This window comes from Sander lucioperca, chromosome 15 (genome assembly GCF_008315115.2).
Source record: "Sander lucioperca isolate FBNREF2018 chromosome 15, SLUC_FBN_1.2, whole genome shotgun sequence".
Taxonomy (NCBI): domain Eukaryota; kingdom Metazoa; phylum Chordata; class Actinopteri; order Perciformes; family Percidae; genus Sander; species Sander lucioperca.
Window position 1 is genome coordinate 27,835,217 of NC_050187.1, and position 17,292 is coordinate 27,852,508.

General features: G+C 41.3%; 1 protein-coding gene across 11 annotated transcripts in view; it reads left to right on the plus strand.

Annotated features, from left to right (window-relative positions):
• The window catches only part of LOC116061752 (mitogen-activated protein kinase kinase kinase kinase 3), a 53,115-nt gene that overhangs the window by 16,325 nt on the left and 19,498 nt on the right, over positions 1–17,292 (plus strand). For 8 of the 11 annotated variants that reach the window (XR_004895157.1, XM_035991972.1, XM_035991971.1 and 5 more), the window contains exons 2-17: positions 2,433–2,490; positions 2,699–2,789; positions 3,066–3,130; positions 3,265–3,320; positions 4,048–4,095; positions 5,178–5,220; positions 5,512–5,584; positions 6,276–6,407; positions 6,942–7,004; positions 7,181–7,262; positions 8,387–8,503; positions 11,562–11,640; positions 11,814–11,872; positions 13,941–14,003; positions 16,353–16,405; positions 16,805–16,843. Coding sequence is in view for 10 of the 11 variants with exons in the window: in XM_035991972.1 (XP_035847865.1) it covers positions 2,433–2,490; positions 2,699–2,789; positions 3,066–3,130; positions 3,265–3,320; positions 4,048–4,095; positions 5,178–5,220; positions 5,512–5,584; positions 6,276–6,407; positions 6,942–7,004; positions 7,181–7,262; positions 8,387–8,503; positions 11,562–11,640; positions 11,814–11,872; positions 13,941–14,003; positions 16,353–16,405; positions 16,805–16,843 (1,121 nt within the window). In the remaining variant the exon portion in view is untranslated. The remainder of the gene's footprint in view (positions 1–2,432; positions 2,491–2,698; positions 2,790–3,065; positions 3,131–3,264; positions 3,321–4,047; positions 4,096–5,177; positions 5,221–5,511; positions 5,585–6,275; positions 6,408–6,941; positions 7,005–7,180; positions 7,263–8,386; positions 8,504–11,561; positions 11,641–11,813; positions 11,873–13,940; positions 14,004–16,352; positions 16,406–16,804; positions 16,844–17,292) is intronic. The other 3 variants (XM_035991973.1, XM_035991975.1, XM_031316103.2) reach the window with 1 other exon arrangement.

Here is a 17,292-nt window from a genome sequence, read left to right on the forward strand (position 1 = left end):
GTTCTCACTCCGAACTCCTAAATACGGACGTTTGGGCAGTGGCTTTCAGTGTCAGATACGACGAAAAAAGCACCCTTCAGCGTGTGTGTAGAACGCATCAGGGAGAGCAGCAGCTACACGGCATTTGAAGATGACGTAGCATTAAGAGTGACTACGGTAGTGAGTAGTATGAAAATCCGCATAGGGAGGTTGGTTGGGGTGGTGGATGGGTCAGACAACACAGGACTTTCACCTAGGAGACCGGGGATCGTGTCCCGCATGTCACGTTTCCTAAACACAACCGTCCTGTTTTGTTTTTTTCCTGAACCCAACCGTCCCGTTCTTCTTTTCCTAAACCCGACCATCCCGTTCTTTTTTTCCTAAACCCAACCGTCCTGTTCTTCTTTTCCTAAACCCAACCGCCCCGTTCTTGTCCAGCGTGTCATGGAAACGTAAGCCCACCTACAACCTTTTACTTAACCTAACTGCGTCAAAAGTGACGCCAATAGTCCCGACCAAACGCATTTAGATAAAGCGTGTTTACATATGACGCTAAAGGAGACTTTTAACCTCAATAACAACGCCAAAGGCACCTGACCAAGTGTCTGTATTTTACGCAGTAGGGAGTGAGAATGTGTTGACCAGGACATTACATGTACAGTACCAGTCAAAAGTTTGGAGACACTTTCCCGAATGACTGATACTGCACATAGTCTTAAACTTCAAGGACACTGGGATTAGAGCCCCCAGCACTTTTTAGTATAAGTAGTGTAGTCTTGGAGATCAATTGCGTTAGGACAAACAACTGAGAATAGAGAACAGAGCCCTCGTTTTTAGTATATTGTAATTTGTAAATGTAAGCCTGAAACATTGCTGAAAAGTCTTGATTTGAAAGAACATTTCTGGATGGGGCTTGATGGATGTTCTTATAAACAGAAAGTTTACCCTGCATTATGTTACAGCGTCCCAATAAAGTGAACACACCAGAATGTAAAATGTCATGTTTTTTCTCTCGAATGTTGTATAAATATGCAAGTGAGGCTGCAGCCAAGATCCGGGTAGGTAGGCGTGTTTTTTGTTTCTATCGGTCTCTGCATTGAGACTAGAAGTGTTCGAGACATGACACATTACTCCCAGGCTGTTGGTGATATTAAAGTTCTTGTTTTGTCTCTCATGTTGAAACTTGTGGTTTTATCAGTTAACTTAAAACGTCTCTTTCTCTGTCTCACTCGCTCTCACACACACACACACACACACACACACACACACACACACACACACACACACACACACACACACACACACACTTCTGCAATGTCACACAGTCATACTTGCACATTCTTGGCCTGAGAGAAGCAATTCATGTCTTCTCTGAAAGACCATCTTTTATTCATGAATATTTCACATAGAATTCCTCTCCCGCCTCAATAGCTCTGCTGCTAAATGTAAACACAGCTGACTATTTATAGAAAACCAGCCTCAGCGTCCTGCAAAACCCCTGCTTTCTTTGACAAATGTCAGATTTTCAGGAATAGAGGAAAAACTGTCTTGATTTCCTGTTGAAGTCCATACATTCCTCTGTCACTTCGCCTTATCTGTGGTGTGTGTGTGTGTGTGTGTGTGTGTGTGTGTGTGTGTGTGTGTGTGTGTGTGTGTGTTTTGAATGAGTTGTGAATGTGCTATGAATGAATTCTGGTGTTTGGAATTTGCTAAACTGTCTGCAAACAACATCACACATCGAATGATTTAGTGTTCCGAGCATGTACGTAAGTCACGTAATTTTGCATCAGGGCCAAAATTGGATCACTGATAATATCTCAATTGTGTAAATTATATACGAATTTAATGAAAATTGCTGAAAAGCTTTTCTGATACAGAAATTCTGCATTTAATAGCAACCGAAGTGCATTAGTCGATAAAGGGTGAGGCATTGTGTGTCTGACAAATGGATTATAGGTAATTGTGCAACAGTTCTAAATGGGATTCAGCTGTCCCGAAATTTCTTTGTAGTATTAATTACACTTACCCATCATGCCTGCTGTTTCTCCCATGCACATGTCTCTATCATAGCTTTATGACCTCTACCGCAAGGGGCTGCATCGGTGGAGGATGTTGGTTAGAGGAAGGCTAGTTTGAGTAACAGATCCATGAGTTTGAAGGCTTAAGTGGACAGGAGTTTACAACTCTGTAAAAAGTTATCACAGCTGCAATCATTTTATCCTCCATGACCGTCGTCAACAGAAATACACTGTTCACGTTACAAAATAGGAATACGCGCGTGCACGTATCTGATTAATCAACACAGTGCGTTGTCGGATGGCCTCACATTGCGTTGTGGCAAAGATTGAGCCAGGCTCACTTTTTTCCGGATTTTCTGATTCCTTAACATTATGTAAATGAAAAACCTGGCTTCTGTAATTCAGTGACTCACTTTCTCTCTGTCCATTCTTTAGGCTCGTAATGTAAACACAGGAGAGCTGGCTGCTATCAAAGTCATTAAACTGGAACCAGGTGAGTTATCTCATCTTTCTTTTGTATTTCCTTTATCTCCATTTTTGCTGCTTTATCTTCCTCTCCATCCATATATAAACTTGTCTCCATTCTTCTTTTTTTCTCTCTCATCTTTTTCCTTTAGCCTTTTTTCTTCATCAGACTCCTTTTCCCTTCTTTTGCAAATAATATAGCCATATAATGTGTGTGCGTACACTTGTCACTCCAGGTGAGGACTTTGCTGTCGTCCAGCAAGAGATTATAATGATGAAGGACTGTAAACACTCCAACATCGTAGCCTATTTTGGCAGTTATCTCCGGTAAGTGTGTGTGCATGTGTGTGTGTGTTTCAGATGTACAATGTGCATGACATTGCAGCCTTTTACCGTAGCGCACGTGTGCGTGCGTGTGTCAGAGAAAGAAAAAGAGAGATGAGCTGGTATGTGTGAGAAAGTGAAGGACAGATGTGTAAGGGGAATTCTGTGTGTGTGTGTGTGTGTGTGTGTGTGTGTGTGTGTGTGTGTGTGTGTGTGTGTGTGTGTGTGCGTGCGTGTGTGTGAAGATATACTGACAAGGTGTTCTCTGTGTGCGTGCAGGAGAGATAAGTTATGGATCAGTATGGAGTACTGTGGAGGAGGTTCTCTGCAGGATATCTATCACGGTAAGAACAACATGCACCTAAACAAACATTTTGATGTTGACACTGCTGTTTTACCCTTTCTCACTCTGTGATATCCATCTCTCTTTTTTTTTCGCTCTCTCTCTGTCTGCCTCTCCCTTGTTTCACTCCTCTAGTAACCGGGCCTTTGTCAGAGTCACAGATAGCCTACATGTCACGGGAGACCCTGCAGGTAGCGTATACAGTGTGTTTTATGTCAGTGTAGTTATATTTTTGATCAGGAAAGGGGGAATAAACAAAGACACACATATTGGGGCATTGGTCCTCTGCTTAGCCGAAACTTCAATTTCTCTCTCGGTGAAATAATGAGAACATAGACACCAAAATCATTAAAGAGCTCAACTGCTGATTGTCTCCAGCGCTTCATGCTAACACTTTAGCATTGACTCTGAAAGAGAGTTGGCTACTTGCTGTACATTCATGAAGTCATAAAACTACCCTGATCTATTTAAGATTTATTTTTATTTTTTTATGTTTTATGGCCCCAAGATGAAATTCGTGTTCTGCATTTTAAAATTGAAATAGTGTCAATTTAAATAGAAACATCATTTGGAAGTAAACAAACTTGACATACATTGAGACCAAACTGGAGTTATTCCCCAAAGCACCACAGCTGCATAAAGTTACAGAGGAAATACTGCAAAGTGTTAGCATTGTACACTGGAGCCAGTCATCTGTCAGAGACACGGATGATATGTCGGTGCTGCCAACTGTACATTGAGCCAATCTCCCAAACATCTGATTTTCATTTAACTAACAGTTGTTTTTGGTGAGGAATATCTAAATATCTCCTTTTACAGACATTTTAAAATGGAGCTCTAGTCTGTTTTTCAGTGCCCTGTTTCCTTTTTTTTCTGCAAGTGGCAATAACACCAGCTGCTGTGTGATTCTGTTTACAGGGTTTATACTACCTACACAATAAAGGCAAAATGCACAGAGACATTAAGGTGAGTTTGGAGAAAAAACGGTATGGAATATGCATGTCAGCAAAACCTTAAATTATGAAGGCCTTTTCAAGTCACCTGTTAATCGTGACCTGCTGTTTTTGAAGGGTGTAATTCAGTACAATTGGCAACAGCCTCACAAATCGCCACACAATTGAATTAACACCTTTTCCTTTTAAGTTGTCCTAAGTTTATTGCAGGGTTGTTGTATTAGATGACTTCAGATCATACTGCTGTTTCTGTTATTTTGTCCAACACAAGTATGTGAAGTAGAGCCGGAATCGGGCCTTAAAAGTTTGGCCCGACAAGGCCCGAGCCCGACAAGTACATTTTGATTGACAGCTTTTTAAAAGCCCGAACCCGTTTACAGCCCGACATTATTCAAATGTGCGCACGCACACAGCTCTTTTGCCTTTTGTCAAGAATGAGTCATTTATACAGTTTTTTAACATAATTTATTCATGACTAACGTAGGCTCAGACCTTGCTTTTTTTGCTGGTGCAACCAAAATGTAATCGCCAGAGGCCAGCCTCCGTTTCACCTCCTCAGCATCCATTTTCGCGCTAATCGAAACACATCAACTGACCGCTCATTTACCGCGCAACCCAGAGCGCGAGCCCAGCCCGAGCCCGTGTAAAATGATAGAAATTAAGTCCAAACCCGGCATAGATCTTTAGCTCTAATGTGAAGTGAAGTGGTTCAATTCAATTCTGGCAATTCTGTTAAGCATTAATTATCATTGATAGGTGAAATAATATATATATATATATATATATATATATATATATATATATATATAATATATTTTTTTTTATTTTTTTTTTATCAAACAAAGAATACGAGCACATAGATTTAGTGATGTTGAAAATGAAAATTGATCCCCAAATTATTGTTGAGACAAAGCTGATGGTGTTTGTGTAGGCGAAAATGATTATTGAATCATAGCTGCAGGCTGCATTGATCAATGACAAACCACTTTGCAATAAACTTGCACTGCTGAATGTGCCTCTGAAGTTAATTTAAATTGACCTGAGGTGTGAGATCTTGTGTTGGATCCTGATGCGTGGCGTGTTTGTCTCTGACAGGGAGCCAACATCCTCCTGACAGACAACGGCTATGTTAAACTAGGTGAGTGGAACCCGCAAAGCATCTGCAAGTACCTTCTACTTCAAAAGACTGAATCTGAATGGCCTCATTTACTGACTTGGTTTCCTCCTCTCTCCTCTGTCTCTCTCCTGTACCCCCTTCGTATAATCATTTTTTTCTTTCTCTCCCACTTTTAAAAATGTATTTCTCCCTCATGACATTCCTTCTCTTTCTCCCTTTTCATTTCTGTCACCCCCTCCCCCTCTATTATTCTCATTCTTCCTTCTTATTCCCTTCCCCTCTTTTTCTCTCCTCTCCTTTTTCTCTCCATAGCTGACTTTGGTGTATCGGCCCAGATTACAGCAACCCTAGCCAAGAGGAAGTCGTTCATTGGAACTCCGTATTGGTTAGTAACTTGTGCTTGTTTTTCTCCATCAGCTCCCTTGATACTGCATATGGATATGCATGCAGGCAGAGCAAATGTATATAATCTACATTTTCTTCTGCATGCAAGAGTCCATCAATCAGTTGAGGAAAGTGTGGGAATTCAATCAATTCTCTGACGTCAGGCAGAATGAAGGATTTTGTCTAATGGGTCATGCAACAGGAATATACCAGAATGTGTTTTCTACAGTTTTCACGTGTTTATTTTGCGTTAGCTGATGATTCTCAGTGCAGCTGTAGTAGAATCAGACTATTCACCCCTTTACAAAACCGTAACAAAGCAGGAATGAAAAAGCATTTTGTTTTGGGTCCATGAGGTGCTCCTACAGAAGCAGAATCGTAATAAAGTCATAGAGGTGAACATCAGGGCCATGGTGGGGCCCCACAGGGCTGCTGCTGTTGTGCAGTTGCTGCAGCCAGAGAAAAATCCTGTAGAAAATTCTGACTTTGATCATGTGTGTAGCGGTTTAATTAACCTGATTAAGTACTTGGTAAAAATTAGAACACATTTTACTCCCATTCTTTCCTCTTTTATTATTTTTTTTTGTTCATGCCCTCTCTCTCTCTCTCTCGCTCTCTCTCTCTCTCTCTCTCTCTCTCTCTCTCTCTCTCTCTCTCTCTCTCTCTCTCTCTCTCTCTCTCTCTCTCCATAGGATGGCTCCAGAGGTAGCAGCAGTAGAGCGGAAAGGAGGTTACAACCAGCTGTGTGATATCTGGGCTGTGGGCATTACTGCAATAGAGCTGGCTGAACTACAGCCACCCATGTTTGACCTGCACCCCATGAGGTGTGTGTGTGTGTGTGTGTGTGTGTGTGTGTGTGTGTGTGTGTGTGTGTGTGTGTGTGTGTGTGTGTGTGTGTGTGTGTGTGTTTGTATGTGTATAATACCTGTTTGGGCTCTAATAGCAGAGTGGAGACCTGCAGTCGATGTGGATGAATGTTAGAATTACAAAGGAAAGGGCCATGCTAATATGTGATATGGAACATGTAAATCTTACCACACAGTGTGATTGGAGCAGAGACGTTCCATCAGTGTTTAAAGCACTGATGCTTGTTTTCGCAAAAGTTATATATACTGTACATATAAATATTGGTGTCCTCAGTAAATGTAACTTGTAGCTTTCTATTATACAGAGTATAGCATTATTACAACATATGTTGTATTAAGTATTATAGCGTAGAGAGGCCTACATGCTACAGTGGTAGCTCCACTGTTTGATCTTGTCATTATAACTGTGTGGTTTGAGGCCCTTTCACCATTATGTACCAGTACTCTGCTGTAAAGGCTTGAGGTTAAATCTGTGTCTCTCTTTTTCCTCAGGGCTCTCTTCTTAATGACCAAGAGTAATTTCCAGCCTCCTAAGTTGAAAGATAAAGTCAAGTGGTAAGAAACCACCCTGTCCATGATTTCTGTTATCTCCCTCACTTGTCTTTCTTTACTATTTTCAGTCGAGATACATTGCAACACCGCACTGTTTAGATTACCCAGTTGTATCAAATATGTGCCTTGCTTGTTCCAAGACTGAAATATTAATCCTTTCTCTTTCCCTCTCTCTACAGGACAAATAACTTTCACCATTTTGTCAAACTGGGCCTCACCAAGAACCCAAAGAAGAGGCCCACAGCTGAGAAACTGCTGCAGGTGAGCAATAAAAAATTTTTTTTTATAATTCTTAAAAACAAACAAATCACTCTAAGGGCCCTATTTCAACAATCTAAGCGCACGGCGTGAAGCGCATGGCGCAGGTGCGTTTAGGGCGTGTCCAAATCTAGTTTGACGGCAGAAAACAGGGTCTGTGCGCCGGGCGCATGGTTAAGAAGGGTTGTACTTAGTGTCTTCATTAATTCATAGGTATGTTTTGGGCGTAACATGCAATAAACCAATCAGAGTGTCATCTCCCATTCCCTTTAAAAGCCAGGCGCGTTTGTAATATTTTTATTTGTAAACTTTGTGTGCTGCTGTGCTTCCCTGTGTGTGTGTGTGTGTGTGTGTGTGTGTGTGTGTAACAAGCATAGTGTGCGTGCGCTGTGCATAAGCCTAGGTGTATTTTACTAATTTGCTGTTAAAATAACAATGAAATGCTGCGCTATTGACTTTAGACCAGGTTTTTGTTGGTCAATGGTGCGATCACTTCCCACTGCCTCAAGATAGCAATACGCCAAGAATTTACCTGAACACACCTCCCTGTAAGGTGCATGCAAATGCAGGTGCATTTGCTATTTAAACGACGCGGGCGCTGGACGGGAAATTGACAACTGCGTCGGTCTTAAACTAGCGAAGACACTTACGCCGGGTGCAAGATAGGGCCCATTATGTTGTTTTATTTATACAAGTATGTAAACTTTACAATAGCATGAATTGCTACAGTGGTACGTAATATAAAATATAACCAAATTCCCACATGACCGGGTCATATATACTAGTGTGTGCTTCTGGTGGTGAAGACTTTATGGCACGTGACATTTAACTGGACCAACACCACTGTGAAAATGTAAACAACAGAAGCCAGGCATAAAATCTACTTGTGATAATATTTAATCACAAGGTGTTGGCTGTTATATTCATTCTCGCTAGTGCCACAGCCATTAGTCATCCATTAATGGGCTGGCTAATAGATTAAATGTTAATCAACTGTGTGAAACACCAAACACCTGTCACAGTGCCTACTAAAATACTTGAATGCCTTTGTGTTATTTAAGTATTGATCCGACACAGACAAAAAGTCATATTAACACAACTCTCGCTCTCTCGTGGCTGTCTTGCAGCATCCTTTTGTGTCCCAGCCTCTCAGCAGGACGCTGGCAATAGAACTGCTGGACAAAGCCAACAACCCCGACCACAGCACCTACAATGACTTTGATGACGATGACCCCGAACCGGAGGTAACCTTTGACCTTCTCAGGTTTTTCTTTCAAAAACAAAAGTGTCATGGAGCTTGCAGACGGGTCAACAGAGTAGGGATTATGGTTTTATTGGATCTTGCTTCTTTTTCTTCCCTTGAAATTGTGAAATCCCTTCTGTCTCCTCATTTGTTCATTAAATTACATCTTTGTCAACCACCATTCAACCGCCACAACCTCAGCCTTTTCCCCGGCACATGTGACTCATCTTATTGGTCTTTGCCCTTCTCCCTTTCCCTTCCTTGCTGTCTTTGTGCTGTTTTCTCCTCTTTGGTTTTCACATTTCACTCTTCTTGGCTTTCATCTTCTCTTTTCTTCTTCCTCTTTCCTCTTCTCTTCCTCCTTGTAGCACTTCTCCTTTCTCTCTACCTTTTTCTTCTCCTTCTTTCTCCCTTCCTTTTTTTCTCCTGTCTTCTTGTCCCTATCCCCCACCCTCTACCTCCTCGTCAGTTTAAGTACAGGAGTCATTTTCTACCCATAAGCCCCGGTGCTCGACGTGCACCCCGTTTTGCGGCCCGCAGGAAGGTACCAGTTTGGGCTGCGTTGTCTGCAGTGATGTCATTCTAACACGAACGATACTGTCAGTTGTTTTTTCACTTGGAGGAGGACCGCAGAACGGAATGAATAGAACGTGGATTTCCATTTAATTCGGTGTGTGCTGGTGCTGTCATGGAAACTGGCATCGGCATGTCATTTATCAGACGGTTGATGGATTACCATGGCAGTTGCGTATTTAGCTCAACATGCCAGTAAGCACATGATCGTAATTTTGATATAATCACAACACTACAATGATGTTATTATATAATCACAGTTGTAGTGACCTTTACTAAAAAAATATGGAATATAATCTATTTTAAAACATTTCATGCATGTTTGGCCTGATGACGAACACACTGCCATTGATTTTAGTATGGCTATATTACTAGTATTCACTATGGGAAATACGCTTATTTGCTTTCTTGCCAAGTGCTAGATCAGGAGATCGATACCACTCTCATGTCTGGGGGGAAAACAGCCAGTCTGGCTCTGTCCAAAGGTAATAAAATCTGCCTTCCAGCAACTCGAAGCTCGCTAATCAACTCATTATATCTAGTTGTTTTTTATCCGTACAAAACAAAAAGTGTAAATTGTCATTCTAGGAGGGGTTACTTTGGACAGAGCCAGGCTAGCTGTTTCCAGTCTTTATCCTAAGCTGCAGCCTGCTGGCTGTATTTACCTCACACAGGAGAGTGGTCTCAATCTTCTCATTGCAAGAACTCAAATAAACACATTTCCCAGTATGTAACACTAATACTTAAATTTCTATGTGGCTGTAACTAATATTAGAATGTCATAGTGACACACACTGACCACTGAAAAAAACTATGCTCAATTCCATGACGACATCATTGCCATTTTGGCTAATTCATAGCAGATCACTAAATGTCAGCTCTTTTCATTCTAGTTCTGTGGCGGCAGCTTGCCGATAAAGAAATGGCTCAATTCATGAAGATGGCTACCAAAATGTAACATCATCAAACTCCTTAGAATAATGCATCTAAACCAACGTCCAGGTCAAATTGTATTTGCCAGCAAATAGTGTCAGGTTCATTGTGGTTTGTTTTTGTCCACTTAAATGCTAGAGAGGTAGTGTGGGGAGTACTCGTATGTGTCAGCCATGGAAGCCATCTTCATCTACCTTTGCCATTACAGGTACTAACCATGAGTTGTGTGTTATGATTGTGAACTTTATTACACCTATAAGAAGTGGGTTTAAATTGACAAATCTATTAGTGGAACTGCTCTACAAATGTGGCTTTGATAGATGCATTTCTTGTATAGTCTTGGTTTGTCTTTTTTCCAGTGCTTCACGGGCATGGTTTGATGTTGCTGTGGTTTGAGCTATTCTACAAGGATGAGTTTAAATCTTGAGATTAAATACTGAAGACATGAAGTCAAGTAGAGTTTGGAAATCTGTTATTTCTGTGCAGCGTTCTGTAGTTTAATCTGTGAATGGCCAGTTGTACCGTCTAAACATAAACATAATGGTAATGAAACAATACTTCTGTTATTTCTAAAGGAAACCAACAGCTAGCATCACATACAGTAGTCTACTCAGTGTATTTAAAGGTCCTATGACATGCTGCTTTTGGATGCTTTTATATAGGCCTTAAATTCAGCCTTGGTGCAGAATTACAGCCACTAGAGCCAGTCCCACAATGATCTTTCCTTAGGATGTGTCATTTCTGTGTCTGTAGCTTTAAATGCTATTGAGGAGGAGAGGGGGGGCAAGGTGGAGGGTGGGGGTGTGGCCTTGACCAGCTTGCAATGGGCAAAGCAGAGAAAGGGGAGGTAACCTTTCCCCTTATGACCTCATATAGGGAAGATTCCAGATTGGCCCATCTGAGTTTACTTTTTCTCAAAGACAGAGCAGGATACCCAGGGCTTGGTTTACACCTATCGCCATTTCTAGCCACTGGGGGACCATAGGCAGGCTAGGGGAACTCATATTAATGTTAAAAACCTCATAAAGTGACATTTTCACTCCATGGGACCTTTTAAATGAACACAGCCTGGGTTAGAGTAGAGGGCAGTGGATTGTGGAATGTGATGCCAAGACTGTTGGGATCAGCTGTTTGCCACATAAGTCACCTAAACCATATGTGTTCAAGATACTGAGTGGCAGTCAGAGACGAAGAATATCCTCTATCATATGTTTAGAGGGAATGTTACCTTACAGGGACTCATGAGGACAGTTTCAACGCTCAGGGGAAACGTTGATGTTGTTGCCAGGGAAGGTTTGTTTTTTCCGTCGGCTGCGTTGCTATGTTTTGGTTGTGTGGTTGCATAGTGTGACTGGCTGTTTTGCTGTGTCATCAAATCCCCCCCACAGGAAATAGCAGAGGGATTATGTTTTTTTTTTTTTTTTTTAAGCCTATTGTAATCATACCAAGTGGCATGTTAACTACTACACTGTGTATATTCTTTAAACAGCTCTTTGACTGTGTGTGTGTGTGTGTGTGTGTGTGTGTGTGTGTGTGTTTGTCTTTCCCGATAGTCTCCGGTGTCTGTTCCTCATCGTATTCGTTCCACCAGCAGGAGTGCCAGAGAGGGAAAGACACTGTCAGAGATTAACTGTGAGTTCATACACAAGGTCAACGTTAACAAATGTTTTCAGACAGAAAACAGAATTGACCAGAACATTCTAACTCTCTGTTTACTGTATTCCCCTATCCCGTGCTGTTCCCCTCTGTGTTTCACTGTTGTTGTTTTTTACCCCTTTCTCTGTATCTTACTTGATCTTTCTCAGTTGGTCAAGTGAAGTTTGATCCTCCCTTAAGAAAGGAGACAGAAGCTCATCATGAACCGGTGAGTTATTAGCTGTGGCATTTGTGTGTGTGAGAGAGAGTGAGTGTACTGTGTCTGTGTGGTCGTCACTTCACTGGTACCAGCATGGCTGATTCTCACCTACTCACAGGAAGCACCCCAAAACAATCCATGTTGTTGTCAATCTGTGTTGAACCAAACATGAAGCCCATCCACATAATTTACTCTGGCAGTTTCAAAATGGAGGCATTTTAAGTAATGATGTCCCGATCTATGCCAGCCGAGGTTCAAAAACCTTTAAGCAGGCAGGAGCGAAATCAGATGAATTGAGATCAGAGTGTCAGGGCTCTCCTTTAGGTTCAGGGCTCCAGTTGAGGTCGTAAAGGCATCCTATCAGGATTCCTCCTGTGGAGGCCATGTCCAAATCTCGGATAGGACCAGAACATGCTTGTGGGATAATCGTGTCCAACCTGGCCTGGAAAGCCTCAGGCTCCCCCTGTAAATGCTGGACGACCCTGCTTGGGAGAACAACAGCCTCTGACCTAGATAAGCAGCAGAAAGTTGAAAGTTGAAAGTTGCAGAAAGAAAGCATAAAGTTGCATAAAGCATTAGCTGTCTCCCTTCTGTCTTCGGCATGGTGCCGACACTGACTGACAGCCAGCCAGCAGCCTTTGACACGGACACAAAAACAACTGTGAACCGTGAAACACTGTCAATATTAGCTTTCTCGCCACAGTTTCTCCTTATTTACATTGATGGATGGGACACATATCTACCAGCTTGGATAGAAATGTAAGGGTAGATATGGTATCTTTGCTTTATGTTTGAGTGAAAATACTTAATTTATTTATGCAGGATTTTGGCATAACATTATGGTTATTGTACTGCATTGCCCTAAAAAAAACATACCGGTATGCATTGTTTTGAGCCGTAGTTGCTTGTTAAGTTGATTTTCTAGAAACTAAAGCTGGTTATGCTATTACCTATCACTTTTAGAACTGCTGAAAGGAGTGTTCGCTTGTGGACAAATGGGATGGTGCAGGGTTCATTCACAATCACAGCGTCTTGTTAAAGTCCTCCGCTCACTCCCTCCCACTTTTTCTGTCCTTCCTTTGCACTTACACTTTTTCCACAAACTCCCCAAATATTCCCTTCAAGTCGGCTGAGGAAATCCATCCTAAAAGGCCTTCGTCCTTCCTCTTTCCCTCCATCTATTTATCAAGCAATTTGGATTCATGTTACGAAACATAGTCACCAGCGTAGGTCTACATTCATCATTTGTCCTTCCGTTTCTACCCTCTCCTTGAAAGTAATATAATAACACGGGGTCTCTCTCTGTCCTGCTGACCAGTGTGGTTTTCAGTCCTCCAAGATCTGTCCATTCAGGATTACGGTGCTATATGTAGCATTTTAAAATCAATAAGTCATTACCACATTAATATTGTTATATATTATTAATAACATAATTACCGATGAGCAGCAGCCTTCTGTGGCATCTTTGCTCAAAAGAGACTCTGGCAAACACAGATAGTGCAAAGAGACAATGGCTGGAGTAACTTTCGTCATGTTTAACCTCTTGTGTAATCCTAAACAAAAACCAAACACACCCATAGCAACACTCAAGAACCTGGCTTAAGGAAACATGTGGTCTCAATTCAAAGAAATGCTACTTATAATGTCACTGGAATAAAACAGAGGCTACCAATTGTCTCATGGGTTCACTGAATGAGGCTATATATAAAGCTATCTATATTCATTTTATATTTCTTAAGCTTCACGTAGCACCAATGGTACATACATGTAATTTATTAATGTCTCTCCTCAGTTTTGCTGATTTTGAACCCCCATCTCCACCAGTTTATTCCATCCTATCCTCTCTCATCCTATACCCCGATTCATCCCGTCTTCTCTTCAGATTAAGACTCCAGTATCTCCCTTCTTATCTGTCTTGCTGATCCATGGACTTCAGAGTCCATTTTGGCCTTATCCATTTTTCATCCATCATCCTCTCTTGCATCAGTGTCAGTGTACCCCCCCCCACCCCCATTCCCTCCATCAGTCCAGGTTAATGTATTAACTGAGGTCTCTCTCGCTCTGTCTTGCTGACCAGTGTGAATCTGAGCCCTATCTGGACTGTGTTGAGGAGCTCTACTATACCGCGAGATCTAATCTGGTAGTACTCTATCTATCCGTCTCACTCTCTTTCAGCCTCTCCCTGTCCACCTACATTGGCCTTTTTTCTTTTTCTCCTCAATCTGTCTCCATTTCTTTAACCTTATGTCTTCTTTTTTATACCTCCGTCTTTCTCTGAAGGACAAGTACCTGTCCTTCCCTTTGGCTCTCTTGCTTTCTGAGCCCTTGCTGTCTCTTACATTTTTATTTTTATTTCCCAGAGTGCTGATTGTTTTGGCTGCTCCATGTATTTTTGTTCATTTTCACAGTTTTGTTCCATCTATTCTGGTCCGTCCGTCTGTTACTGTTCATTTTTGTTCTTCTTCTTCTTCCAGCCTTGGCTTTTGTCTCACTAACTGGTGCAGTTGTCATGGTGACAAGAGTCTTCAGTGATGTTGTTGTTCTTTCTTGTTGTTTTCAGATATACGTACAATACACACATTCACACAAACAATACAGTCGATCAAATCAGATTGTAAATCTTGCCTTTTGTGTGTTAGATATGAAGTTTGTGTGAGACAGACTAAAACACACACACACACACACACACAGACAAAGTTCAGAGGTCAGATTCAGTTGTAGAGCTGCACGTCGGAAGGTTGGTAGCGATGCAGTGCTTTGCTTATGTACACTTAGTGAGGACACATACTGTAGGTTTGAACACAGGCATTCCTACTCACAAATTTTATATCCAAATTTATAAACATTCACACTCAACCTTTTAATGTTTGCTGTATAATACCTGCCTGTTATATATTTATTTTTATATATTTCTCTCTACAGAATGTTTGTCTCTCTTCCATACACTATTGCTTATATGTTTTCTAACTTCTTAACGTCCTGTAGTTGACCAGAGCAACGGGGCCTATTTTGTGTGCGTGTGTGCGTGTGCGTGTGCGTGTGCGTGTGCGTGTGTGTGTGTATTTGTGTTTGTCTGTCCGTTGGCAGCATGTGTGCGTTTCCCTTTGCACGCTTGTTAGGTTGTCATTATCTTTAAAAGTGTGTTTGTGACACAACGCTGCATTCACATTGTGGCTTCATGTTATAGATGTGAAACCCAGTATTCATTTATTTCAGTCAGAGAATGGCGCTAAACTCAGCCAGGGCTTCTTATTGTCAACCTTAATCAACTCAAGGAACATAAACTATAAAACTATATGAATCATAATTATCCAGCACACATTCAAAAAGCTCTGCTAAGTTGTCTTTCATTCAGGTTTAGAAAGAACACTTTTTCTAACATACCTGATTTCATATTGATGATTCATTGCTTAAATTTCATAAAACAATGGCTTCCAATCTGAGGGCCGGCATCCCCTTAAGGGTCCCAAAATGTATATGAGGGTCTTCCAAACAGCTATTGTCCAATCAAAGTTTAGAAACTGTAACTAGGCACAGCACGCTTGTCAAACTCTGGATTTCTCTGCCGAAGCAGAGAGAGATACTCTGTATTTAAAGAGTTTGATGGATTGTGTCTTATTTTATCGCCTTTCCAAAAACACAAGAGTTTATCTGCTTTAAGCTGTCTTAGCATGTCTATCAAACTATTTAACAGAGTGTTATCTCCAAGGCATAGGGAGCCCATTGACTAACTAGGTAACATTAGTTTGTGGAGTTACAGGTTACGTTAAAAAAACAACTAGCACATCCACTGTATAGTATTTCCCCATCAGATTGTAGGGTTGCTTAAGTAGCCAGCTAGCTACAGCTGATCAAATCTGCTGGTTGAAAATGTTCTGCTTTTTGTGAAATACTGGATACGTTCACCTCTGTGGGGGCCTAAAATAAAACTCTGTCTGGTTGAGGTCATAACTTTTGATGAAAGGTTGTGATGTTACATTGCACCTTAAATTTAATTTAATAGGTACAGTTTCTATTGTATCAGCAACCCTGTTATTGTCGAGCATTGTCTTTATCAAATCTATGAAGACAAGAGGGATTTGCTGTTGAGGCTAATATCTTATTATTTATATATATTTGTAGGCCACAATGTGAACTCAGCAAGAGTCAAATCTATACACGTAGAGTTCGCCATAGGCTCACTGTGTACATCTGTGTTTGTCTATGGTTATGAAATGAACTTTGAGATAAATTGCTGTTTTACTAGGGATATTATTATTTCTAGCAGTCAACACAGCCGCTACAGTGTAGTAGCAGCCCCTGCAGTAATTTGACTATTGAACAGGGTTTCAGTTGTAGTCACTATTTCAATGTGGTTTATTGTGGCAATAGGCCAGGATCTTCAGCCCTGTTTATGTCCCTTGAGAAATCGAGTACAGTAGCACCTACTTCAATGAGCTAGTTATGAAGTATTATGTCACAGTAGTAATGTCATTTGTTTGTCTTGTAGGACTTGCAGTTGGAGTACGGGCACGATTCACCAAGTCTACTGGGAGGAAACAAGTAAGTCACTTACTGCCCTTTTGTCTCTCTCTTGCTGTCTTTTTTTGTCCTGATGTCTTTCTTTCTCTTTTTACACCTTCATCTCTTTATCTCTCTGATGCCTCAAGATTCTCCCCTTGTGGACTAACAGGGAGAGCCAGAATGTGAGATAGGGCGAGTTTTTGTTTTGTATAAGCTGTACAGTATGCTTGATGATTTATTCATAATTTGCAGCTAGAGGGTGTACTCTAAGCTGTGTGTTTGTGTGAGCTTTCTGCTTTCAAGTGTGCTTTGTGCAGTAAGCCGAAACTCAGGTTCAGATCAGGGCAAATTATTTCCTCAAGCATGTAGATTGTCTCTGTAAATTATTACTTTCTTTCTCACATTTATACTTTTCTCTTAATTTGTTCAACAAAACAGGAGTCTTCTCAAATCTGTGGAGGAGGAGTTACAACAGCGGTAAGTCAGACCCCTCTCATATCCTGATTCACTCAGGGCCTCTTGATTTGCTGGTGTTCTAACCACGCCCATCCATCAGCCAATCATTTTTAATGGCAGGACTAATCGGGCCAATCACACGCAACTAACGCTGTTGTAATGACTTCAGTCTGTCACTGCTCTCAGCATTTTGGCTTCTTCTGGGTTTTATTTTCCCTCTGCAGCTTGCTTCACGCTTTGATGTCAACAGGAGAAGGCTGTGCTTCATAGGAGCTTCATGCAGAGCATGGCGTACACACACGCACTCACACTCTCATATGTGTGTTCTCACACACACACACACACACACACACACACACACACACACACACGCGTGTGTATACAGTTTTCCAGCCATTTTTCTGGCAAGTTTGTGAAGACTTTTTATTGCCCCAAAGATAATGATGATCATCGTGCTTTGCTATTTTTTA